The sequence below is a fragment of the Leptonychotes weddellii genome, chromosome 4 (assembly GCF_054177405.1).
Source record: "Leptonychotes weddellii isolate Sample4059 chromosome 4, ASM5417740v2, whole genome shotgun sequence".
Classification (NCBI taxonomy): Eukaryota; Metazoa; Chordata; class Mammalia; order Carnivora; family Phocidae; genus Leptonychotes; species Leptonychotes weddellii.
Window position 1 is genome coordinate 7,476,485 of NC_138372.1, and position 26,446 is coordinate 7,502,930.

The 26,446-nt window shown below is 49.5% G+C and overlaps 1 protein-coding gene and 1 long non-coding RNA gene across 3 annotated transcripts; one reads left to right on the forward strand and one right to left on the reverse strand.

Annotated features, from left to right (window-relative positions):
- The first annotated feature begins 157 nt into the window (after positions 1-157).
- LOC115941642 (uncharacterized) lies at positions 158-6,073 on the forward strand. Of its 2 annotated transcripts, XR_014144683.1 has the most exons (4): positions 158-331; positions 1,116-1,205; positions 4,105-4,277; positions 5,072-6,073. It is a non-coding gene; the product is annotated as an uncharacterized LOC115941642 (long non-coding RNA). The 2 variants fall into 2 exon arrangements; XR_004076380.2 differs by lacking the exon at positions 158-331 and having other exon boundaries at positions 339-1,205.
- On the reverse strand, positions 4,534-25,963 carry EXOSC10 (exosome component 10). Its single transcript, XM_006735501.3, has 25 exons — positions 25,806-25,963; positions 24,081-24,217; positions 22,526-22,649; positions 21,093-21,197; positions 20,610-20,775; positions 20,339-20,453; positions 19,219-19,294; positions 18,931-19,041; positions 18,575-18,718; positions 17,654-17,844; positions 16,274-16,430; positions 15,991-16,139; positions 15,761-15,811; positions 14,998-15,109; positions 13,457-13,507; positions 13,218-13,296; positions 13,022-13,131; positions 10,451-10,546; positions 10,051-10,125; positions 8,781-8,868; positions 7,605-7,678; positions 6,949-7,120; positions 6,069-6,130; positions 5,331-5,407; positions 4,534-4,675 (listed from the first exon to the last, which is right to left on the reverse strand). Exons 1-25 carry the CDS (start codon positions 25,914-25,916, stop codon positions 4,645-4,647), a joined length of 2,664 nt encoding a protein of 887 aa, XP_006735564.1. The 5' UTR covers positions 25,917-25,963; the 3' UTR covers positions 4,534-4,644.
- Positions 25,964-26,446: the final 483 nt, after the last annotated feature.

A 26,446-nucleotide genomic window follows, 5' to 3' on the forward strand; every position in this document is an offset into this window, starting at 1 on the left:
CACCAATGGAGGCGCCAGCGCGGGGCGCGCGGCGACCCCCGAGGCCCCGCCCTCGCCGGCAGTCGGAGCGCGCTCATTGGCCGCCGGTCCAGAGCGCGGTGCCCAGTGGCTGCGGCGGACCGTCCGTCGGCGGCAGCAGGGTAGTGCGGCTCGCTCCGAGGGGCCACGTGGGGCCGGGGCCGGGCTGCCGGGCCCGGGTTCCGGCTCGGGGCGGGCCGGGCCGGCGGAGGGGATCCGGCTGCGTCCCCGTGCCCCGCGTTGGCCGGGCGGTACAGCCCCCAGGGCCCTGTCCCGTTTCTGGGGTCCGGGAGGCGCCGAGGGCCGCAGAGAGGTAGCGGGGGGGAGGGTGCCCGGCGCGGACTTTCCGAGCGCTGGGACGAGCGGGCCGCCGGCTGGAGCCTTAGGGCTACAGAACCCGGAGCAGGCGGCTACACTGTCGGGCGCAGAGTTACGTTGTTGCGCCGGGGCGGTGGGGTAGAATGTATCTCTCGCCGCGTCCCCAAATGTGGCTCCTTGTTGGACTTGAACGGAGCGTGTGGCTCGTCAGGGGCTTACTGAGGGTTTTTATTTACTTGAAAAGGACCAACACAGCTCCCTGACTTTAGGGAGATCTTGCCATTTTCTTTCAATCCTCCAATCCGTGAGCCGTGCGGCTGCTGGATAAGGAGTTCTTTTCTAAGCGAGTTTCTAAATTTACCAGCAGTGCCCCGGAAGAGGCCAACACATGCATATTCAGCACCAAATAAGACTGGCACGCGGTTTTTTTTTTTTTTTTTTTTTTTTTAAACAAACGGCTTTGCTGTTTGAAGGGTGGGCGGGAACGTGCTGTTTTTAGAAAAATGTCAAGAACTTCTCTGAATCACATTAGGCATGCTAATTACCAAATATTAAATGCTGATTGCTCTACACGCATAGTTCTTCGCATGCCAGGGAAGGGAGGTGGAACTGGTGTAAGCTACTGGGGACATGACAGGGATGTTTTTTGACTGACATTCCGCAGCCTCCACTTGGAGGTGGGAAGCATGTTCTCTGTAACCTCAGATGAGTAACACACTAGTGTTTATCAGTGCAAGCCTCAAGGCTTACAGCAACAATGTGTCTTGGTTGATTTTAAGCTGCTTTTCGGGGGAAGGTGAGCCAAGACAATAAAAGAATTGCTTGGAGATGTCTCATAGGGAGCTGCTTCGAGACCTGAGGTCATTCAGGTAAGAGACAGTCCACCCCTCTGTCCAGTTTTCCTGCAGGCTTGCCTGGGTTCAGCCCTGGACTTCCTCCACCGACATTTACACCTCTGAGCTGTGATGGCCTGTTCACTTGTGTGTCCCCTGAACCAGACTGTAAGCTCCATGAGACTAGGGATGGTGTCCGTAGCCGGCTGAGTTGACGCTGGAGGCTCGGGCGCTGGTCCAGGCACCTCGTAGTCAGCTGTCTTGGCCGCCTTCCAGGGATTGCACAGCCAAGACCAGACAGGGGCCCTGGCATTCCAGGGGCACTGCAAGGTGGGGGTGGGGGCAGTGGAAGATCAAGTCCATCTGTCCCATTCCTCCCACAAGTTGAACAGAGCTGCGCCAGCACGTATATCCTCAGAGGAGAAGGACCATAAATGACACCTCTTGCCCTCCTGTAGAGGAGGTGAAACCACGGTTTTGGCCTCAACACCAACAGTGAATGGGATTTCTGGGATGGTGTGTATAAGCAGTAGCTCAGACCTTCCCAGTCCAAAGGAAACAAAGGCCCAAATGCAGGCAGGAAAGTCCCTAGATGTCCAGGGCCATGATCCCATAAATGTCACTCAGCTTCAGATCACAAGGAGCAAATGCAGTGGTTCAGCCAGAAGTAGCTAGCTAGCACAACACTGCCCGGTTACATTCACAATGGATACGGAACATCAGGATGCAGAAAACCAAGGTACAGGATGAAACGTTTCCTTGAATTCAGACCCACGTGCATTTAAGATTCAGTGGGAAAGCATTACTGTCTAGTGGGTCAACTATCCCAATCTGTTAAGATGTAGATGATTTAGCCACCGGGAGAGGGGAGAGGCGGGCGAAGGCCTGCTGTCCAAGGCAGAGGCTGCAGTGTGTGTCTGTCACTGAGAGACAGACGTTCAGCAGTTCGCACCTGAGTCCTGTTGCAGGCACTGTGTTCAGCCAGGCAGATGGGGCTGGCTGTGAGTGAGAATGAATTTGGCCACGGCGTGGGATTACTTGGTTGAAAATGTTTCTGGCAAGCTGACTAAGGTACCACCAACAGCACTGTGCCTCCTGGAGCAAAGAGCCCTTCTCCCCATCAATTCTCTCTCCACCCCCAAGCCCGCTGGCCCTGCCACACCCTCTCCCAGGGCACAGCGCCATCCTCCATGGCCGTTCGGACACACGGCCCTTGGGACACTCACCCATCCTCCCAGGGCCCTGGGGATCCAAGTGCTCCCCCCATGGCCTTAAACTCCAGTGAAGGGAACTACAGCTGTTCCCCAAACATCCCCAAGGCTCTCATCTCCATCCCGTGGCTCAGTAGTCCTGGACTTCTGGTTTCGGGGACCAGTAAAATTTCAAAAACACATTTGGGGACGGACATCAGGTTGCCAACTCTTTCTTTTGCAAGGAAGGACATTTACAAAGACCTCAACTAGTACTGTCTACGGTCCCCATCTTTTTATAAAACAAACACAAAACATTGCCACAAAGACAAAACTAATAAGGGTCATTTCCAAGTAAAGGACAAGGAATCACCTTACTTCTCTAAGAAACTTAATATACTGTCTTTGTTCTCATGTCACCTCTGGCCCGTGGTGAGCCCGCCGTGGCCCACTCAGCAAGGCCTGGGGTGCGCTGCCACACTTATCCAGTGGTTCTCAAGACTTCAGCCAGCAGGGGAATCATCTGGAGAGCTTGCTGCACCCGGCTTCCCAGGCCACCGGCCCTCCCTCCTGCTTGGCACGTATGGGGTGGAGCCCGGGGTTCTGCTCCCTGCAGGTCTCTGGCAGAAGTCCACACTGTGGAGTAGCACTAATTAAAAGGTTCTCTGGACTTTCTCCCTTACTCTCCAAGGTCCAAACCAAATGTACTTTTCGTGAAGGCTCCTCAGTAGAAAATCATTTCTCGCTCTTAAAAATTCCCATCTGTCCACCTTTTTTTTTTTAGCAGAGACTCCACCATGTTTGGGCAGACTGCTTACTGTGCCTCTGTGTCTGCTCTTTCCCAGCTCTGCACCAGAACCCTGGACTTTTGGGGGCCCGTGGACACTGAAATGACTTTCCCAGTAGCCTCTGCTGTGGCATGTGACTATGTGCTGGCCAGTGGGAAGTGGACACAGGCCGTATCTTTTTCAAGGGAGACTGGGTGTGCATCTCTTCCCTTCCTTCCAGCGGAATGGAATGCAGATGTGATGGATGGAGCTGGGCCGGTTACCCAGCCCATGAGGTGGAAGCCCTGGGTTCCAGTCGAGGGTGGTAGACCCACAAGTAAGGGCCAGAGTGAGAATTGCCAGTTGCCGCACTAAGCTCTAGACTAACTAGGACTGAAGAGAGAGAGAAAAAAACCTCTGTTTTGCTAAGTCACCGAGAGTCTGCCTTTTCTGTCAGTTGCAACCATTCTAGTCCCAACTAGTCCAAACTTAAGCCTATCTGGGGCCTGGGCTGTTCTCTGCTGTTCTGCTTGACTAACTGCTCTCTGGCAGTGATGTCTGGGTTCGTGGCCCCTCAGGGTACTGCACACAGCCAGCCCTCCCAATAATCTGTGAGAAAAACTTTTAAGAAAATAGGCTCCTTGTTTGAGTATTTGTGAAAACAAAAATAATGGTATTTTGTGCTTTCTGAATTTAATAGCCCATCCCAGAACTAAAATCATATGGAATTCTGAAGAAATTCAATGCTACATTATTACTACAAAAATGGAAATCTAAATGTTCAAAAATGGTGAGCTAGAAGGAATTTTGGAATGAGGAAAGATAAAAACTTTTTCAGTGTGAAAAACTGTAGAAACATGAATCCAAGTTTGGAAATGAACAGACATGTGGTACAAAGCCTTGATACCAAGGTGTGAAAGTTTCTCTCCGCATGGAAGGATTACAGATGTAATTTTTCTCGTTTCCTCATTCCGTCAGTGAACATGCCATTACTTTTCCAATTGGGGAAAACGACGTTAAAAAGAAACAAAAGGGAGCGAGACAGGAAGAGGGAGGGAACCCGCAGTGGCTCCGAAGCTGCACCAGCCACCTCCCCGAGGGCGTCTGTACCCTGCGGCTTCGCTGACATGACCTGAGGGCACGGGAAGGCGGTAACGTGGCCCACAGACCCCCCTGAAAATGCAGAGTCAGTGCTCCGTGCCTCGTGGAGGCCGCCCTCTTCTGAGTCACAGGAGGCTCTCCTGCATTCCCTCTCAGGGGTGACTGTGGATTTCTCCAGAAATCGCAGGTCCTCCAGGGTGCACTTACCCACAGACAGCCGAAGCTGGGGATCCGAACGGGGGTGGGGGTGGGGTGTCTTCTCCTGCCGGAACTGAGGTGGCAGCAAAGGAAAAGTCAGGAATCCGCTTTCTTCCAATAAGAATTATTTTTAATGGTTTAAAAATGAGTCTGTACAAAACCTGCACCACCATTTGGTGCTTCCAGTCCACCGGGGAATTCCAAGGGTCTCTTCCACCACTATCTCTTTGGCCAGCTGTGCCTGAAACCCCTGCAGAGAGAGACAGTGTGAAAACAGAAGAGTTACTTCTCCCAGTTGGGCTGGAGGTTTGCTCTCAGCCGGTTTACAAAATGCTGCAGACCTCAATGACACACAACTGGGGAGGCATGGTTCGTCCGGGGCTCCTGGAGAACTGAGCTTGGCAGTAGCATGTCCCTCACACTCCGGTAGACAAGAGGGGACTGGGGAAGCGCTCTGGGGCCCCAGGAGGTGGCTGTGTTCATCAAGATCTAAAGGCAGATTCCCTCCTCATCAGGCCACACCCTAGGGGTGAATCCTCTGGCTTTAGGCTCTGCCCTGGGGATGAGGGTTTCATGTTTTTAACGAAAATATTCTTAAATGATGACCCACATTTACTTCCTGATTTTTTTCTCCCTCACTCCTCAGAAATGGGAAGATCTGGGAAAACTTCAAGTCTATTTGCTCGGAGGTGACCCCGGGAAGCTGTATGGTTGGTTAACAGGCGGCGAGGGACAGGAATGTGAGTCCTGGGACGCAGGGACCGTCAGGTGGATGGCACTTGGCAAGGCCCTCCCCTCCTCCTATCTCAGCTGCCCGACGGACAGAGAGGGATCTGGCCAAGAGAGGCTCTCTGAAGCTTTCCAGCTGGGCCCTGTGAGCCCGTACGCCAGCCTCCCCCACATACCTGTCTGACTTTCCGGTTGGAAAGGACATACTTTTGTTTCCCACCGACTGTTTCAGTTTTTTGGGTGCAATGCATTTCTGAAAAGATAAAAAGCCATTTCAGCCGAGGGACAACCTGACCACACGACACACACAGGAAACAACACAGGAGCCCAGCTGGCCCGTCCAAGACTCCAGTGCCACCAGGGTGACTGGTTTTCTTGCAAATGGACCTTTCTGGGTGCTTCTGAAGGCGAGGCCGTCCAGACGAGCTCCCAAAGGAACAGGAGGGCTCCATACAGGCCTCAGCCTCCGCATGCCAAACTTGTGGTCACGTTTGGCCCCGCCTGGCAGCAACGCCCACAGGGGCAGATGCAGGCTTGTGCGGGCGCCCGAGGGAGTGTTTGTGGCCTGTAGCTGTAATTCCCATGGCAGTGAACAGCAAACACCCCTTCAAACCACCCGCCAGCCTTCACAACCTCTTTAAAAGTTCATTTTTATTGCTGGAATAGCTGGTAGGTATTGTCTGTACTTGGGGAGAGATGAGGTGAGGGAAAGGATGTGCAGAGGAAGAGGGTTCCTAGCCAGGCTGTCTTCCCAGCAAAGGAAGAGGGGAAAAAAAGCACCACGAGGAGAGAATTTTCAAGAAGATTTTTCTTTCTTTTTAATGGTATCTTGTATTTTGTTTTTTGAATTTGGAATCAAAGCCTAGTTGACATATACGATCCCATTAGTTTTCCACATCAAGTATATTTCTTACCTTGCCGGGCTGGGTCTGCTTATTTGGATCAAATTGGGAAGAAGGTTTCGGTTTGCTGTCTCCTGGAAGGTGAGAGAAGAGAGATGCCAGTGAGCGTGTCCGTGAGTTTATATACCCAACAGGCTGACCGCGGGGCTGGCGCACGATGTTCAGAAAGGGTGGGCTGTCAGCTCGCCGCCCCCTGCAGGAGAAGGGACTTAGGCTGACAACAATTCACGTGGTGCGTTCCCAGTAGGGAAGGGCAGCCCGAACACCAGGCTCATTTCTCACAGATCTATTCTCAGCTCAGGGGCAGGTGGCTAAAGCATTAGCTCCTCTTACACCAAGGACATCCAGTCTGGTCTCTGTGTGCCCGTCAGGAGGTGCCACTGGCAGTCGCTTGGGCCCTGGGGTGACAATCCTGCCCTACCTTCCCTCTCTCAAAGGGATGTGTTGCCAAGGAGGCTGCCCTACCGTCAGGAGGGCCGGCTGCAGCCCCTCCGAGGCAGATGGACTCTCACCGGCTAAGGGGCCAGAGAGCAGCCCCCGGGGGGCGTCAGGTTTCTTCGTAAACTCCTTGCCGTGTTTGTGTGTCTGTCTGAGAAAATGTGTTTCTGGGCATGAGCTACTGTGAGGAAAGATGGAGCCGCTATTAGAATGGACGCCATCTTGCGCTACGACCAGCGAGGCCACGGCGAGGTAGCTGCAGCCCAGGAGGGTAGGGGTGGGGTGCCTTCCGTCCCCGCACTGCGGTTCCCCTGCATGGCTCTCAGAGTGCTTGGGTGAGAGCCGTGTCTTTCTCGGGCTTCATCGGTGCCCAGGTCATGCTTTCTTTCCTCTACGGCTTCCTCCCTCCTAGCAGGGCCAGACATTCCTTAAAGGGGACCAGTCCCGGCCTCACCAGCAAAAGCCTTGAAATCCGACTTGCTGTAGTCATAAGGGGTGAAATCCTTTTCTGGCGGATCTGGGTCTTTTGGCTTCTTGGAAGTTTTGAGTCGCTTCTTTTCTTGTTTCTGCTCTGTGGTCCTCGGGTCACTTGTGGTTCGCTCCCTCTTCTTGGTGGCACTTTCCAGCTGTAAGGTGAACACACCGTGGGAAGGACGCACGCTCCGACAGCGAGGCCCGCGAGCCTCCAGGCCTGCTGTGCTGGCATCTATGGGCTCGGGGGCAGGGAGAGAAGTGCGGGCGGCTTGTGAGCCTGGGCAGGGCTAGCACCAGGTGGGACACGTTCCTCGGTGGAGAGGGACATCAGGTCATTTACGAAAGGCACAACAGGCTTGGATATGCATAAGCTTTAGTACCTTGTCTACCACTAGACTCAGGGGTACGGTCTGTTTACCATAAATTCATCACAAAAAATCATGTAAGAGAAATTACAATATAAACGTTTTTTGACGGGAAATGCAGGCACTAATTGACAAGCAAAATGAACTAGAAAGACGTAGAAGCATTTACTTTGAAGCACAGGACAAGCCCTCCTGCTATTCGGGGAAAATCCTGACCATGACCAGGGGCAGCTCATTTCTCAAAAGAGAAAGCAGAAGGGCCAGCACGTACGGCAGCCTGCTGTCGGACAGACACGGCCTGTTCCGCTGTCGCTTTGTACTCTTCCTTGGCCTGGTCCCGAGCAGCTGCAAGAGAGCACGGTCTGTGGAGCTGCTGTCTCCAGCAGCCAAGCCTCCCTCCGCATCTGGCTGCATCGACTGCTGTGGCTGCCACAGCCGGGGCGCCCTCCCTGCCCCCCAGTCTCCTGCACTGGCCCCCCGCCCCCAGCCCCTCAAGGATGGCCGCCTTGCAGCTCAGGCGCGGATGCTCTTCCTACACTCTGTCTGAAAGCCCACCTGCCCCTCCCCTGAGAACCCAAGCCGGACACCCACCAGCCTACGTGACGCCTCTCTGAGGTCTCAGAGGGGCCGCAATCAAAACACATCAAGGACCAGAACAAAGCCACTTCCCCAACTGGCTCCTCGTGCACTCTCACTCTGTTGCTGGCCACCCTGCCTTTCTAGTCGCTCAGGACCAGCCCTTCTGGCACCCACGGCCCCCTTCTTCCTCTTACGTGCCACACACACAACTCATCATCAGGTGCTGTCGGGTCACCACGGGGTACACATCGGCTTCGGGCCACTTCTCACCACCTCTGCTACCATGCTGGTCAAGCCAACAGCCCCTCACCTGGCCTCCCACCCCTGCCCTCTTTGCTGGACTCTCCACAGTCTCGGAGTGAGCTTTTCTGGTTAGTGCAGGCCACTGCTCTGCTCAGACCCTCCACAGCTTCCCGGCCCGCTCGGAGGACAAGTCACGTCCTTATACAACGGTCCTGTTCTCCCCATCAGCCACACTGGCTTCCTGGCCACTCTCTGCACACGCCCAGTGAGCAACTGCCTGGGGCCGTGGACTCGCTGGGCCACCAGCATGGGACCACTCTTCCCCTAGAAGCAGCCAGTCTTTGCTCAATGTCACATTTATCCGACTGCCTTCTCTAAACACCGTAGAGAAGTAGCCACCCCCCGCCACCCCAGCACTTCCTACCCCTCTCCCTGCCCCATCGGAAAGAACGTACATTTATGGGTACACTGTCCGCTACCCCCGGGAAAAGGCACGCTCCACAGGGCAGAGGCTGTGCTTTGTTCTCAGCCGTACTGACACTTTGTTGAACAAACAACAGGATACACGAGGCCTGTTCTTTGACAGACACTCCGACAGGCCGAGTTACAAGGAAGTGAGGGCTACCTGTTTGCTCCGCTGCCTTCCCCTTGGCAGTTTCTTTAGATTCCTTGTGCACCTGGACCTGGCTTGCCAGCTTCCAGCGGTTGCTGATCTACAAGGAAAACAAATAAAACAAAAACACTCCAAAACTCAGCCACCTAGGAATGCTTTACTTTTTTAATGAGGGGATGCCGGCCATGCTAATAACCTAGTCACTACACACACTTCTTAGTCATGAATTCCAAATCTGATGACACAAAAAATAAAATCTCTCGCTGGCTTTATTTATAAAATACTCATCAAGAAGGACAAAGTGCAACTGGATTCCAGGCACGGGGCCGGATGCCTTCCTGTCCGCCATCTCACTCAATCCCTTCCATAATCCCGGGACAAAGGCATCCTCATCACCCCCACTTTGAGATGGGAAACAGGCTCAGAGAAGCTAAATAATTTGTCTGGGGGGACACGGTTAGCAAATGGTGGAGCTGGGCTTCAAGGCAGGACTTCTCGAGTCGGGTCTGCTGTTGTACGATACCACATCTGCTCCTGGCGTTAGAACAGGTCTCGCTGGTATTAGAAGCACGGTAAGGGATGTGTGGTTGAATGGGCCACAACCCGTGGGGGAGGAAGGAAAGAAGCCCAAAAAATCCCCCTGACTCCCCATTTCTAAAGACAGCAGGCTAACCACTAGCGACAGGGCGGAGGCCCATCAGGCTTTCTGGCCTGACCTTTGCTGCCTAATGAAAGAGCGGGGGGCAGAGGGAGCCAGGCCCCCGTCTGATCAGAGCAGGTCCTTCCTACAGGAAGGAAGAAGGCTTTTAACAATTAACACGGTGGCTCCCAGGAACATCTCATGGGGCTCCAGGGAAGGTATTTCCTTATTCTTATCCATAATGCTGTTAAAAACAAACCAAACAATAGAAGACAGAATGTTTTAAAATTTAAGCTGTCACCTGTGAGAGCCTTAAAGTAATATTCACATATAAAAATGCATCAAGCTGAACACCTAACACCTGGGCACTTTACTATGTACAAACTAAACTTCAAGTAAAAACCAAACACAAAAACCAAAGACCTGTTTCTTAAAAGGTTTACAAAGGCTTCTGAAAATCAGAATAAAGTTCTGGCCCCCCTCTCTAGAAATAATGCTTATATATATTTATATATAAAGCGTTTTTTGTATTCATTTTCAAGGGGCTCAAGATGGGCTTAAGACAAAAACCTCGTTCAGATAATTAAGAAGCCCCCTTTTCTTAGAAAGTCACTCTTGGAAAAGGGTGACAAATCCACTTACTTCGTAGATCTTTGATGATGGATCAAACTTTGCTGCCTGAGAAATGTGAGCGCGGTGTTCGAGTGAAGGCAGGAACTGGAGGGATGAAAGGAAACGGTTGTTTAAATGTGCTCAGGACCTGCATGGGGGTTTTCTGGTGGGGTTCATTGTGGGAGGCCTAATTCAGAGCGTCCACCTGGCCACAGCTCACTGGCACTTGAGTGAGGTGTCCTTTCTGGTTTCACCTGAGAAGACCCCAACTCCGTCTCCACCCAGACACCAGGGACAGCGGACACATGCTGGGTTCAGAGACTCCCTCTCTCCAAAGACTGTTGGCTGCTTTTCTGGGCAAGAGGCCCCTACAAGCTGCAGAAAGCTCTGCCTATTCTGTCAGCCCTGAACACACACAACGCCTACTTACCATCTTAAATGGGTTTTCGAAGGACTCCATTATGTTCTGGGCTTTCTTCTGCGCAACTGTTAATGGGCTCTTTCTACTTTCTTCGGCACTAGGTTCCTGCAGGGACAGAAAGTGAGCAACTTATCCCATAATCATTCTGTGGCATTACGATGCAAGCAACGGAATAATCCTGGGTGGCTCAGTCGTTAAGCGTCTGCCTTTGGCTCAGCTCATGGTCCCAGAGTCCTGGGATCGAGCCCCGCATCGGGCTCCCTGCTCAGCAGAGAGCCTGCTTTTCCCTCCGCCGGCCGCTCCCCCTGCTCGTGTTCTCACTCTCTCTCTCTGACACATAAATAAATAAAATCTTAAAAAAAAAAAAAGTAGTGGGGCGCCTGGGTGGCTCAGTCGTTAAGCGTCTGCCTTCGGCTCAGGTCATGATCCCAGAGTCCTGGGATCGAGCCCCGCATCAGGCTCCCTGCTCCGCGGGAAGCCTGCTTCTCCCTCTCCCACTCCCACTGCTTGTGTTCCCTCTCTCGCTGTGTCTCTCTCTGTCAAATAAATAAATAAAATCTTTAAAAAAAAAAAAAAAGTAGTAAGAATACCAGCTTTTAGATCTCTCACACGTACGAGGCACTGTCACAGTCTGTGATATAGCACAGGAGGGCGCTATAACACACATTTATTGAACCAATGAATTCTCACTGTGTCCTTACAACTTACGAGGTACGTGGTATTATTCTCATCATCTTACAGATGAGGAAACTGAGGCACAGAGCGGTTAAGTCTTCCAGAACCTGACAGTGAACAGGGGCAGAATGAGGACGAACTCCCAGGTCTGTCTCGCTCTAGAATGTGAGGTTGTAACCAGACACTTACAAATTAAGAATTATAAACTGTTGGGGCACCTGGGTGGCTCAGTTGGTTGAGTGACTGCCTTCGGCTCAGGTAGCTTCTCCCTCTGACCCTCCCCCTCTCATGCTCTCTGTCTCCCATTCTCTCTCTCAGATAAATAAATAAAACCTTTGAAAAAAAAAAAAAGAATTATAAACTGTTGCGGGGAATCAGTACAATTAAGCGACAAGGTGCTGCTTCCAACTGGGTTCAGAATGTGTGCTATCCTTCTGCTTCCTCCGTGGTGACAGTCCTGCCACACAGAGCATGGGGACACCACCGCCTCTGTTAGACGGAGCACGGCGCTTCTGGGCTCACGTGGCCCAAAGTTCATGCTCCTATTTTTAGCTGCCTGTTCACCGTGATGGCTCAATTAAGCTCCCAGACTTCTCTGCTCACAAATTACTGAAGCAAGACCCAATCTAAATTTCTGTGATGATGTGAAAAAGAACGTTAACTCGGGGCACCTCGGTGGCTCAGTCAGTTAATCGTCTGCCTTTGGCTCGGGTCACAGTCCCAGCGTCCTGGGATCGAGCCCCACATCGGGCTCCCTGCTCCGCAGGAAGTCTGCTTCTCCCTCCCACTCCCCGTTTGTGTTCCCTCTCTCGCTGTCTCTCTCTCCGTCAAATAAAATCTTAAGAAAAAAAAAAAAGGTTAACTCTCAGGAAGTACATTTTGCAGGCGGTACTGCGCCTTCCTGGCTTTGGGCCCGCACTCTGGCGTGATGGACTGGCTGTGACCCGTGATCCTGGAAGCTCTGGCCCACCCAGCTGTTTCCCATGTGACACCTGCTAAGCTGGAGATGCGTCTTTATCCAAACGGATCGTATGCCTGCTTCTCTTTCTTTCCAGAAATTATGATTTTTCTTTTACCACATCTGTTGTTTGCACTATTCAGAGTTTTCTCTGTGTATTTTCCTTTCATGCTGGCCAATTCAGCGCCTACCCATCTTGACCAACAACTGCACCCTGGTCCTGCTTTTGCACAGAGCCTGTAGTTCAAGCCCTGGCAGAAACGAGACACCTGCTGGGTAGGACAGACCGGGATAAGCTCTGTCACATCTCAACGCATAGTCCAGGAATACAGCTGGGTCCCCATTGCCCACATGTGGTCCCGGACTGGACAGAGTCACTGCCTACCATGACTCAGCCCCACTTTGGGATGTGAAACAAATTTCTACCCATGTACTAGTGCTTTCCTACCTCGCTCGTCACTTGCCCTAATCAGCCACAGCGTAGAGGAATGCTTTCAAAGCCTCCTCTCTTCCAGCCCGAGCACACGCAAATGGTGCTGGCACGTATTGCAGAGGGATACCCAGTCCCTACGGTTGAGCTGAGCACTCAGCCCGCCACTTCTGGGAGTCAGGATGGGCTGCGCCTCCCCTGCAGATGGAGCGGGGAAGGTCCTGCTTCTGAATCACCGTGGCGCACACCGTCCTCCCTGCTAGGCACTAGTGAATGTCCAGATGTCAACCCTTCCTTGGGGCTGTCTTCACATGGAGCTCCCGAGAGGATCCTCCACCCACCTCTCACGGACTGCCTCGCGGATCTGTCTCCATGCCTGTCCCCACGGCTGCTGGGTTTTACTCCTGGCATTAGTCTCAAAAGTCGATGCAGCACTCCAGGCAGACAGCCTGTTTGATAAACCCAGTAACTTCTTACGGGTCTACGCACCACCCGCCCAGCGTGTCCTAGCACTCACGTTAAATAGCGTGATGACGGCAGTAGCAATAAGGCATCTGGTATCTGGCAGGGCTTCTTCTTCTCTTTGGTCGGGGAACAGGCGTGCCTGTTTCTGCGCTGGCACAGGCCCTAAGGGGATGGAAGTCAGTCAGGTCAAAGCCTCGTGGAGAGTGCGCAAGGCAGTTTCCAGAACGTTCCAGAGACCTCTACATTACCGTTGTTTGGGATGACAGGGTAGCCATCTGAAGAGGCGTGGGAGCAGTCATGGGGTCCAAAAAGCACATTCTCCAATCTCTGCAGCAGAAAGAAATCAACAGGCCTCAGGACGGATTTGCAAGCATGCGGCAGCTTGCTGCCGCAGTACTGGAGGCTGCCTCTGACAGGAAGGTGTCTTCTGCACCGACTCTGACTGGTGCCCTCCCGCAGAAAAGAGACGTCAGATACAGCACTCTACCTCAGGACCCGGCAGCGGGCCACTCTTCTTCACGCCAGTTGCAACTTCAGACTGAGGAGGAAAAATAAAGAGCATCTGAGGAAAGGTGCCTAAACTCGGTGACCGCACATGTTTCCCTCAGCACAGACTGGGTCCCTTCACTAGATGTTTTACAAGAGCCCAGAGATGTTCTTTTGTCCTTCATCCCTTACAGTGCCTAGCACTATAATCACACAGTGCTCAATAATTACTTGTTGAATGAAAGAATGAAACCCTTTATCGTGACAAGGCACAATGCAGAACATTTCTAAGAGCTTGAAAGAGATTGTCCTCTAGAAACCAGGGTTTCTCTTTCTACTTGGCCAAACTATAGAGCTAACAAAAGATTTTTTTTTTTCAAGACTTTATTTATTTATTTGAGAGAGAGAGAGAGAGCATAGGCGGTGGGGGAAGGTCAGAGGGAGAAGCAGACACCCCACAGAGCAGGGAGCCCAATGCCGGACTTGATCCTGGGACTCCAGGATCATGACCTGAGCTGAAGGCAGTCGCTTAACCAACTGAGCCACCCAGGCACCCCAAAAGATTCTTTTTAAAGAAATTTTAACATGAAGACTGAAAATGTGTTTATCCTCAGTCTCTTCTTTATTGACCTAAAGGAACTGATTTTGTATCTTTCTGGATCCATAATCTTTCAAAAAATTGCAAATATAATTTACCATACACCGATATTACTACTGAGGCAAAATAAAAACTGTCCCCCCAAATTGAAATTGAAATTGAAATTGAATTGGGTGGCTCAGTTACTTAAGCAACTGACTCTTGATTTCAGCTCAGGTCATGATCTCAGGGTCTTGAGATCGAGCCCCATGTTGGACTCCATGCTCAGCGCAGAGTTTGCTTGAGATTCTTTTTCCCTCTCCCTCTGCCCCCTCCCCTGATGGCGTGCACCCATGCATGCTCTAATATAAATAAATAAATAAATAAATGAAATCTTAAAAAAAAAAAGAGGAGTTTTAGCTTTTGATAATCATAAAGAAGACATGTTGGGGCACCTGGATGGCTCAGTGGGTTAAGCATCTGCCTTTAGCTCAGGTCATGATCTCAGGGTCCTGGGAATGAGTCTCAAGTTGGGCTCCCTGTTCAGTGGGGAGTCTATTTCTGCTTCTCCCTCTCCCTCTGCCCCTCCCCCAGCTCATTCTCTCTAATAAATAAATAAATAAAATCTTTAAAAAAGGGGCGCCTGGGTGGCTCAGTCGTTAAGCGTCTGCCTTTGGCTCAGGTCATGATCCCAGGGTCCTGGGATCAAGCCCCCTATCAGGCTCCCTGCTTGGCGAGAAGCCTGCTTCTCCCTCTCCCCCTCCCCCTGCTTGTGTTCCCTCTCTGGCTGTCAGATAAATAAAATCTTAAAAAAAAAAAAAAAGACCTGTCTACTGGCTTTCCTAACCCCTATTATTTTCTTGGGGCTTTTAGAATGGAGACCAGATCGTGTATGGAGGAGACCACAGGTGCCAGCAGATAGACGGGTCTGCTGAGCTGGAACCTTTAGCAGCAAAGCTTCTCACCTTGAGCAGGGGCATCTCCCGAGCCTGCTGGATTAAAAGATGCATCTCATTGATCTGCTGCCGTACAAGAGGTGGTACAGGGTTACAGCAAGCTATGATGCCCTGAGGTTCCCTGAAGACAAGAAAGAACACAACTCATCATTTAGGGACACAGCCCTCCCCACCGAGGCTTGCAGATGAGAACAGAGAGCTACGGCTAAGGTGAAGACCTGGGAAACACATTCCCAGCAGGGCAGGCTGGGCCGACTCCACCTACGCGTGTTCTTTATGGCACCAACCTCTGAGCAGGTGCCTTTTCTGCACTCGCCTCTGGCTCACCGGGAGAGCTGGGGAGGAGCCCCACAGCTCTGCTGAGCCGCAGTACTGCAACAGGCTCAACGGAAGATGATGAAATTTGATTCTTTGCTTATTCTTCAATTAACATCAGAAAGCGTTCAAAATCATCAGGTGCCTTGGTTTGGAACAAATTACAGCTACGAGACTCTGACACACTTTCCTCCCTTCCGAGTGGATGCTGGAGGCTCGGCCTTACACTGGATCTCATCTGAGGCATAACCACTGAAATGACTGCAGCCCAGAAAGTTAAGTCCCTCCAGGGCGACCCAGGGGCAGACAGTCTGAATTCCCTGGGCTTGTGAATCTCCTTAGAGCACAGTTTCTCCGTCAACAGCCTTGAGGCAATAACTATCAGAGAAGCTGATTCTGAAGGATAAAATTTCTCTACTGAGAAAGGCAAGACATCGTTATCAGTTCTCAGACTCACTTGGGCAGTTCTTCAGCTATCTTCAGCATCATGTGGTTTGGCAGTATGTATCTGGAACAAAATACACGGTGCGATCACATTACATTCAGCCAGCCAGCCCCGTTAAAGGCTACAACTTGGGGGAAAACATAACCAACTTTCATGGTGAAAAGAAAAAAGGCCATCATTTCCTCGTTACCCGAGTTGCTCGGTCTAGAAAGCAGATATTGAAAGGATGTCTAATCGCTTACCCATAACTTTCATCTTCCCTACGAGCTGTTTTATCCCTCCAGGCGAACAGCAGCTGAAAGGCTGTCAGCTGCTGTGTGTTGAGATGCTTTTTCTGCTTCCTGTACAGCTCAAGGTAGGACTCGTCTGTGAAGATGGGCTTGACGAATTTCTGCAAAATAGGACAGAACATGCAAGATCAGTGGGGATCAGAATGGCGCCCTGGGCTCCTCAGAACATTTGGCTCTTTTCAGAAGTGTAAGGAACAAAGCGAAGCACCAGGACCCAGGCAGAGAGTGGCCGTACCTTGAGGCAGATATCCCTGCTGCGTTGCCACACCACCCGCAGCTGCGCGGGATGCTCGCTGCCTCGCTCCCACAGCTCCAGCCTCATTTTATCATAAATGTAAAGCAGGTAATGGGTGTCATCCCGGGCGTAGTTGAGCATTTCCTCGGGCAGAGGTCTAGAATTACAAGGGAAGAAATTACTTCGCCGCTCACCCCTAGGAGCAGCAATGTCGTCTATCAGCTCTGCGTGCGAAGACTCTGGATCCCTTTGGTATCACGGCCAATACTGTAGTTACATCCATAGTCCCTCCATCTCAACATGACAAGCCATTGTTTTCACAGCTGGGGAGAAAGGGCAGCAGGGTCACAGTGCGGTTGAAAAGAGAGGCCCTGGGCGCCTGGGTGGCTCAGTTGGTTAAGCGACTGCCTTCGGCTCAGGTCATGATCCTGGAGTCCCAGGATCGAGTCCTGCATCGGGCTCCCTGCTCAGCGGGGAGTCTGCTTCTCCCTCTGGCCCTCCCCCTCTCATGTGCTTGCTCTCTCTCTCTCTCAAATAAATAAATAAAATCTTTAAAAAAAAAAAGAAAAGAAAAGAAAAGAGAGGCCCTTCCATCCTGAGTCTGAGCCTTAGCTCCGCACACGTGTCCTGGGACAAGTCTCTTAAGCTCACTTTCCTCACCTGTGAAATGAAAGGCGGCACCTCACAAGCTGCTGTGGGGACCACCCAGCACAACACCCCAGAAGCTCTTAGCTCAGTGCCTGGCACATGACAACGGCTGAATGACAGGGAGTGGCTTTTAGACTTTGTCAATTTTCATCTTCTATTCGGGCTTTATCAGATTCTCTTTAGAAATTCTGCCCTGCAGAACTGGAGGAAAGCTTCTGGAGCCACTGGAGTGGTTCTTCAGACAACAGCTGCTACCTCAGGGAGGAATCCGGCCACCTGACAGTGATGGAGCGGAGCCCAGACTCCAGAAAGTGTGGCAGGACCCCACCACGCTCTTAGGCTACAGTACACATGCATGGTAAGATGCAATCACTCATGTACCTCAGAAACCTCTCGAACCTCTGGGAGATCACCTGACACACACACACACCCCTCATTACTAGGGAGATCCGAGTTTCAAACGAGACACAGGCAGGGACACAGATCCTGACACGGCACGCCTCTTCCAACTACGCTCTCCGTGAAGTGTGAGAGCCTAACACACACACTCCACGTGGTTACCCTAAAACTTCTGGTTGTGCTTCTGCTGCTGCCACAAGCGGGAGGAGACACCAAGGCCAGTCAAGCCAAGGTTCCACTACCGTCACAGCCTGCGCATGGCTATGTGTGGCTGAGAGGCTCAGGAGCACCCCGCTTCCTGTTGCCATCCATACGTCCTTGTCGAGCACAAACCGTATTCTCCAGTCAGCCAGCTGATACTGCTTGTTCGAGTCCACACTGCAGTAGAGTTTCAGGAGGTGGTCCAGAGAGTGCCGGCCCAGGTTAAGGAGGCGTGCTGCCTGATGGGTATCAAACATGTTCACTACGTACAAGCCGAAGTCTTTCTGTAGCCATTCGATGTCCGAGTCAGCACCATGGAAGACCTGAAAACAAAAGCAGAGTCATGCAGCACAATGCGTACAAGGCCACTTGCGCTCTGAAATAAGCTCGGCCTCTGGGTTAGTACAACATTGGAATTAGAAGCCAGAAGGAAGGGGCGCCTGGGTGGCTCAGATGGTTAAGCGTCTGCCTTCGGTTCAGGTCATGATCCCAGGGTCCTGGGATCGAGCCCCACATCGGGCTCCTGGCTAAGCGGGGAGCCTGCTTCTCCCTCTGCCTCTCCTTCTCCCTCTGCCTCTCCTTCTCCCCCTGCTCATGCTCTCTATCTCTGTGTCTCAAATGAATAAATAAAATCTTAAAAAAAAAAAAAAAAAAAGAAGCCAGAAGGAAGATTGAGATGGGTTCAGTTTTAAAAGCTTCTTTTAATTTGGACCAACGGCCTTCCACACTCCTAAATGCACACTCTTAAAGTCTGAAACAGCTCCCAGCCAGTGATTCTAAGCAAGCCAGTGATTCTAAGGATCCTGATGGCACGGCCTCGCTGCAGTCGTCATTAACATGATGGAACATTTCTCCAGGTGGTAACAAGCTACAGCTTAAGCTGTTCTAATTGGGGCTTAGAAACAAAAGCAGTTTAGCGTGTGGGGCCGGAATGTAGGAAATTACAATTATTTCTCTCAACTTCACCAGGTCTATGTTGAAATGATGAAACAGTAAAGTGAACAGCACTTAAATCCTAGGCTTACATGCAAGAGCTACAAGAGGCTGGCTGACCTTAACGATGGCAGGGTCTGTGAGGCTCTCATTGAGAATGTACATGTCACTTCGAAGCTCCAGCGTGTCCACGATGAAGTCTTCTGTTCGGGTGGAGATTTGCATCAGGCAGGTCAGCCCCAGGAAGCTCCTGTACGAGTGGTGCTAGAACCCAGAAAGAGGGGAGAACAGGGAAAAATGATCACACCAGGCTTTCCTTTCTTGATTTTGGGAGGGCAGCTACAAAAATAAAGTTATACGATGGATCAGTTTTTGCCAAAAAACCCCAGATCTGTTAGTCTTAATTTTATACTCCTCAGGTAGGGAGTGAACTCCTAGAAGATGTAAAATTTCACTCCACGTCATTCACAACTTACCTCTAAGTCTACCGCGAATTCTTGACAAGTCAAGAGCTTTTCATTGAGCTCCACCAGCTCGTCCAGGGAGGACACAAAATGGCAGGGGGTCTCCCCCACCGGCCTATATAACTGGGGCACGAAAGCACAGGTAGAAAGAGAGAGGAATATTATGAATCATCCTTTACTAAAGCACAAAATGAATTAGGAGTTCAAGAAATGACCCGAAGTTGCAACCTTTAAGGATATTTAAGGAAAGCCAAAATTGCACTGATTTGATTCATCCATAAATTAAGTTTGGGTGCTAACCTGGGGTTGTGGCTTTTGAAGGACTGAATCTGGTGGAGTGAAGTGATCTAGTTCATACTGATAAGGATGTGCAAACCTGAATAAATGAAACAAAAAGAAAAATCTTTTTGATGAATTCCGTGATTCAAGGAAAAACAACTGCTTTAGTCCAGTTTGTAAAAACAAATGAGAAGAGACCACTGTGAAAATATTTTCTGGCTATAAAAACTACCATTCTTTAAATGATAACTAAAGGGTATCAGAAAAAAAAAAACAACAATACATCAGGTCAAACTGGTTCACCCTTACAATGTGATCATTAAAAATGTACTCATCTATAACGATTTGAGCTCTTATTTCAAAACACTGCATGGCTGCCATTGTGGAGGATATAAAAACATACAATGTGCAATTCCTTGTGGTCTGGAAAACAAACCTGTGGGGTGAGGGAGGATGGGGCCAATATTGCAGTTGGTCAGATGCCAAATGCTGTATTTTTTATTCCTCTATCATCTACTTGCATAAAAATCCTAAGTCTGGGAGTTCCTTGAGGGCAGGGCCTCTCATCACCTCTGTTTCTTTAGCACTTGGCCTGTGGCCTCTCAGTGTGGAGCTGGGCCTGAAGGAATGCTGCTCAGGCAGACTCTGGCTACACATGACAAAAAGACCAACACCAGCCAAGTTCTTACCACCCTCTTCCTTCATGCAAGGTCCATCTGTCTATTTTAAGCCTTTTCCTTGATGAATTTATTAGGGGGCCCCTACCTCACTGTTTGAGTCCCCACCCACTAAGAAAGGCAGAATGGCAGGGACAAAGGACAGTTTTAAGAAAACTTGGGGTTTCAGGTTCTGGTTGTGTGGGAAGGCAGCATCAGCATCTCTTGTTCTGTCTTCACATCTGGACAAAGGGGGAGAGAGCAACTGCTCCCCCTCAGGGCTGCTGTGAGGGTTACCTGAGATGCCACTTGGGCAGGCCCTCTGTGAACACAAACAGGAGGTTTTACCAAAAGATCCACATTAGGATAAGGATAGCAATCACCCATTCCTCACATTCTTTGTTTATAATGATGTATCTTACAAAAGTGAAATTGAGGGAGAATGTAGAAAGTTCTCATAGTAGAAAGTTCTGACAAATACTTACATGTCCTGCTCCACCTGCTGGGTTCTCTGCTGATGGATGAAATCTGCCAGGGCAGGGGGCACATCCAGGTCCTCCGGACGATCCTGTGGGCGCTCCCTCCTTTCTTTAGAAAGTGCTGGAGACCCAAGCAGTGACAACAACACCATCACAAAAGAGGTGAACACATTCACATCTTGTCTAGTTACGGAGCGGGTAAGTGGCTCCTTTTGAAGAAAGGAAGGTGGGAGGGAGACGTTTTCCCCTTTACTGAGGCAGAGTTCGCAAGCCTTACCCTGAGGGAGGGGTTTCTGAGCATTGGGCTTGATGAAGATCTTGGGAAGAAATGGAGTGTTGGAGTTGTCGATCTTTTCTCGGAATTTAAGCTGAGGCCGGACGATGTTTTTTGCATGAAGCAACCGGAAAGTTTCAGATTTTGTTTTTTTGCTATATTCTCCTGCCTATGATAACAAATACAAAGAATTTATAACACAGCAACTCGATAAATTAGAGAAGTAAATTCCAAAAAAAAAAAAAAAAAAGAGTAAATTCCCATTTGTGCCTTCTGAGGGCATTCATTTAAGAACCTGTGTGTGTGAGGTTGCGGGGGCCAAAGGAGACAAGAGGTAATTAGGTTGTGCCTGTTTGTGAGAACAAGTTAGGCAGCAGCCAGTTCTGTGCCCAATAAATCAGAACAGAAATGCAGAACAGAACCAGCAAAGGCCCTATTATAAAACTGACACTTGAAGCTCTAGTCGATCGGCAAAGAAGCCCTCACCTTACGGTTCCAGCTGGACACTACTGTTTTGGGAACCTGCAATCCTGCTGGGAGGACAGGCTGTTGATTCTTATTCACACCTGATGCTTCATCCAGTAAAATACCCTAAGGGCAGAGGACATAATAGTTTAGCATTTCCTTTCAGGGTTAACAAGTTAATTAACTAAAATTCTTAAGAAATAGATTCAGAGAATTACATGTGAGAACATATATATACAAGAGAGTCATCCCAAGTAATTAATGCATTATTTGTTCAAACGCAGGGCGGTAACTGGCCACTCCCTACCCTCGATCAATTCCTTTTACAGCTCTCAGTTGGGCTGGAAATTCAAAAACGATTTAACAGTGTGATGTGGCCCACCAAAGGAATTAAAAAGACCGTAGATTGTAGCTATTAAACACAGAAGGATGGTACTCTGAGAATGAAGGGCGTTCTGATCTCTGTCCCATTGAAGCAGATGTGCGGTATCAGTTTGGGAATCTAGGTGACAAAGAGTAGCATGGCAGGACTTGAAATCATAAAATATGAGAAACTGCTGAAAGACCTGTGGGCATTTAGATTACGGAAGAGATGACTTCACGGGACAGGAGAGCGTGATTTAAACATCTGCAGGACTGTCACATGGTTGAGGGTTAGCTTTGTTTTGGATGATCTCTATGTATTTCTATAAATAACACTGTGCTGTGGAATTAGGTCTAAGTAGACAATAAGCTAGATCATATGATGCACATCTCCTTCCAATCATGCGAGTCAGGCGGTTTAGCCGATTGTAGATAATAGTTTAAAAAAAAAAAAAAAAGACTAAATTTTGGTTGGGCTCTGTACCCAGAGGCCTCTTCTCTTGCAATACAAACAGGATTTGCAAATCTGGAACACAGATTTGTAATAGACCTCCACTGAGCAGTGATAGGTTGAAATAATATATTTGAAGACAACTATGTTATCTTTGGGAAAAAGAAGCCAACTATCAGGAAGGGAATGTTGTTGGAACAAGAAGTCCTAAACTTTTCATTTCCTTGGATGCTGGAGTTTCTTTTCATATTTTAATAATAAAAAAGTTCATTTGTTAATTATCTTTTTTTAAAAAAAGATTTTATTTTTAAGTAATCTCTATGCCCAATGTGGGGCTTGAACTCACAATCCTGAGAACAAGTGTCACCTGCTCTTCCGACAGAGCTGGCCAGGAGCCCCCATTTGTTAATTATCTTAAGAGTAAGGTGATGGGGCGGCGCCTGAGTGGCTCAGTCAGTTAACCATCTGCCTTCAGCTTAGGTCATGATCCTGGGGTCCTGGGATTGAGCCCTGCATCAGGCTCCCTGCTCAGCGGGGAGTCTGCTTCTCCCTCTGCTGCTTCCCCCACTTGTACTCTCTCGCTCTGTCAAATTAAAAAGAAAAAAAAATCTACAAAAAAAAAGTAAGGTGAAACACTCACCACTCTTTCCAGAATGACATCATTGGTATCAACTAGTAAATCAAACTTGTCCTCCAACTCAGTCACTTTACTTTGGTCCTTAATGTTGCTTCGACACCCATGGTACTGCATTACCCTACTCATGCTAGGAAGGACAGGAAAACCAAGGTTACTTTGTATACTTTTATTCATTTGTTCCCAATCTGGGAGAAAGCTTAAAAGGCATGGCTCAGACTGTTCCCTATATATATATATATATATTTTTTTTTTTTTTTAAGATTTTGTTTGTTTTAGAGAGAGACACAGAGAAAGAGAGAGAGAGAGAGCACATGCACGAAATCAGGGGGAGGATTAGAGGAGGAGGGAGAGAGAGAATCTGAAGCAGATTCCTCACTGATCTCGGAGCATGATGCAGGGCTCCAGCTCATGACTGAGAGATCATGACCTAAGCTGAAACCAAGAGTCAGAGGCTTAACTGACGGAGTCACCCAGGTGCAACCCAACCCCCTCCAATACTTTTTTTTTTTTTTTAAAGATTTTATTTACTTATTCATGAGAGAGAGAGAGAGAGAGGCAGAGGGAGAAGCAGACTTCCCGCAGAGCGGGGAGCCCGATGCAGGACTCGATCCCAGGACTCCGGGATCATGACCTGAGCCGAAGGCAGACGCTTAACCATCTGAGCCACCCAGGCGCCCTCCAATACTTTTTGACCAAACTAGTAAAACTTGCACCTTTATAGCAGAAACACTGCTATTTGTGTGGTCTTGGGCAATTCCCTAAATCTAAGACTCCCTTTCCTCATCTGTTAATTGAAGGGTTGGAAGAAATTATCTCAAAGCTTCCTTTAAATTCTAAAAAATATATCATACTATGTAAATTATATACTTTGCATTCATTATTTTATCATGAAATCTAAAACATGCTCTAACTCTGTCATGCAACAGTTAAACGAAATCACTGTTTGTGTCCTCATACACTTATTAAAAAGGTAATACCCACGGCTCTGCAAACTGTGTGAGAGAATCTTGGATCTAGGCTTTCAAGTCCCATATTAATTCAGAAAGATTCACTGTCTACATATAGGTGCAAAAGTCAATATATTTTTTAAAAGTTAAACTCAAAATTTACCAAATAACATTACCCTAATCAAAATCTTTTATATATTTTTTTAAGTAATCTCTACACCCAACATGGGGTTCGAACTCACAACCCCAAGATCAAAAGTCGCATGCTCTACCAACTAAGCCAGCCAGGCACCCCCACTGTCTCATTTTTATATTTTATAGCTCTTCCTTTTCCTTTTTTTTTTTTAAGATTTATTTATTTATTTGAGAGAGACAGAGAGAGAAAGAGAAGCAGAGCAAGGAGCCCGACTCAGGTCTCAATCTCACAACCCTGAGATCATGACCTGAGCCGAATCAAGAGTCAGATGCTTAACCGACTGAGCCAGCCAGGCACCCCTATAGCTCTTTATAGCACAGAAAAATATGGTTAAGAAAAAACTAATTTCAGGAAAAACTACCTATTTCTTTATATCTATTTCTCTCAACATGAGAAAATCATATGTAGTACTTACCACTGAAGCAATCTGTCTCCCTGTGTTTCACAAAATACCTGGAAGCCAGGAAAACTTCGGTAGAAATCATACTCATCGCCAAACTGTGGTAGGCCCCCAGATGCCTTGGTGACTGCCACCACTGACCCAAGAGCAAACTGTCAAAACCCAGAAAAACAAGCATGTTTTAAACATGGATCCCCATTCATTCAGCAACTCACTTTTCTCAAGATATACTACATATAATACATTGTGCTAGATGATGAATTTTACACATTCAACAAATACTCATTTAGTGCTGATTTTACCCCAGGCTCTGAGGATACAATAGTGAACATGGAACCAAGTTTTGGAGCTTACATTCTTGGGAGAGTGGGGAGAAAAAGAACAAATAACATATAAGACAAATATTCAAAATGGCCTAGGTTTGAATCTTGGCTCTGCTACCTATTAACTGTGATCTTGGGTAGGTTATTTATCTGGACCTTAGCCTCCTCCTCTGAAAAATAGGCATAATAAAAGTGACCACCCCATAGAGTTGTTGTGAGGATTAAATGAGCCAATAAAATCACATTGGGTAGTGCCTGGTAGGCACATAAGTTCTATTATTATTACTATTTAAATTCAGGTCCATGAGTTTTCTATAGAATTTATTTTTGTGTTTTCATTTGGACAAGCATCTAAAACATAAGAATACCCTAGATCCTTTGCTGACCAAATTATAACGGCCACTGCCCACAATTGGACTTGTGTTTTATGTTTCAGTTAGTGCCAAGTAGTTCACTAATTGCTGTGTGGTAATAAGAAAAAATCTGAAGTGGTTGTCATAAAGAAATGATGGTGGGTTATGTGAAGGCCAAATGACATCACTGAGATTTGTGCAATGAATGTTTTCCAGGGGGAGAAGAGAGAGAAAGGAGGTGGGAACTTGCTTCCTGGTGGGACACACGGTAGCTGGTGAACATGAATGCCACCAATTCAGGACCATGGCTAGTGGTCCAGGAACTATCAGAACCAAACAAATGCATAATGACATCTACTAATGATCCACCTAACCCAGTGGAGTTTGGGGGAATACACAGTGCTAACTTACAAATTATTTTAGTTTCCTGGTTTTTTAAGAGCTATGCATGAGGTGTTTAAACCTAGTTTTGTTTATTCATATACAATGCATTACACAAATAATCCTCTCCGCGTTCCTTCGAGGAGGCACTGATACACGTTCTAAGGCACCTAGAGGAAGCCAGCTCGGTGGCAGCTGTAACAGGTGACATTAAACCCAGGGTCTGGGATTATGCAGGACCGCACCACAGACGAGGGAAAGGGGACCATCTTGGCCGCGGGAGGGGAGGACGCCGACTGGTGTGGCCTACAGCCCTCCGCAGAATTGATTAGGTGGCTCAAGCCTGGGCCGAGTCGAGGTCACGAGGGCTGGGGGCATCAGGGTGACAAGGAAGCCCTTCCCACGACGCGGACACGGCTCTCCACACTCCACACATTTGCATAGGTTCAAATGTGAGAAGGAGGGCCCTGAGAAGCGGGGCGTCCCTCAGTGTCCGCGTGCGATCTCCGCCCCGGAGAGGAAGTGAGAGACTGTGCCCGGTGCGGGCAGCTGCCCCTGGACCCCAGCCCCGGGCTCCGCAGCGGCGCGCGCGCGGCCGGGTGGGCGGCCGCGGACAGGGCCCGGGCCCGCTTCCGGCCGACCGCGGGCGGCTCACGGTGTCCACGGAGGCCCCGCGAACTCACCTTCACGAAGCTGTCTGCGTCCGGGAAGCCCGGCAGCACCATCTCCCCGTCCGGCTTGGCTGCGCTCGTGGCAGTCGGGGCCTTGGGCTCTCGGGGGCTGGGAGGCGCCATTTTTCCCGGCCTGCACGAGTCTTCTCGCGAGAGTGCCTCAGGCCGACGCGACGTGTGCCCACTGCGCATGTGCAAAGTTCATCGACTCTGGGGATGAGCTGGCGGCGAGAAAGAGTTAGTTATCCGTGAGCCCCACCCCCACCCGCCCCACCCCCGACACGGGGAAGTTTACATTCTCTCTTTAACCTCACATTTTATCATCTGGATAGCCTTGTGATTTACGGCGGGACCCGCGGGGCCCAATTAATCTCATACTTAAGGCCAGCCTCTCCCAAGCTCGTCTGGTGCCCGCCTCACCCGCTTGATCTGGGCTCCTGCAATGATCCCCTGTCTCTGACATCGTCTATCTTCTTCCTCGCCACTGGTTCATTCATCGCTGCCAACCACACAGACACAAAACATCACCGCCAACCACACAGACACAAAACATCACCGCACACCTCCTTCCAGCCCCTTATAGGCAAACTACTGGAGAAGGCTCCACGTGCCCCACAAGCTCTCGAGCTCTCTCGAACCCCTCCAGTCAGACG

Excerpts from the sequence above, each read along its gene's own strand:
- EXOSC10 (XM_006735501.3), bottom strand. The coding sequence starts at position 25,916 with ATGGCGCCTCCCAGCCCCCGAGAGCCCAAGGCCCCGACTGCCACGAGC. Across the intron at positions 24,218-25,805 it reads ACGCAGACAGCTTCGTGAAG|TTTGCTCTTGGGTCAGTGGT; the intron begins GTGAGTTCGCGG and ends GGGTTTTGACAG. Across the intron at positions 19,295-20,338 it reads CAGCAGGTGGAGCAGGACAT|GTTTGCACATCCTTATCAGT; the intron begins GTAAGTATTTGT and ends TCATTTATTCAG.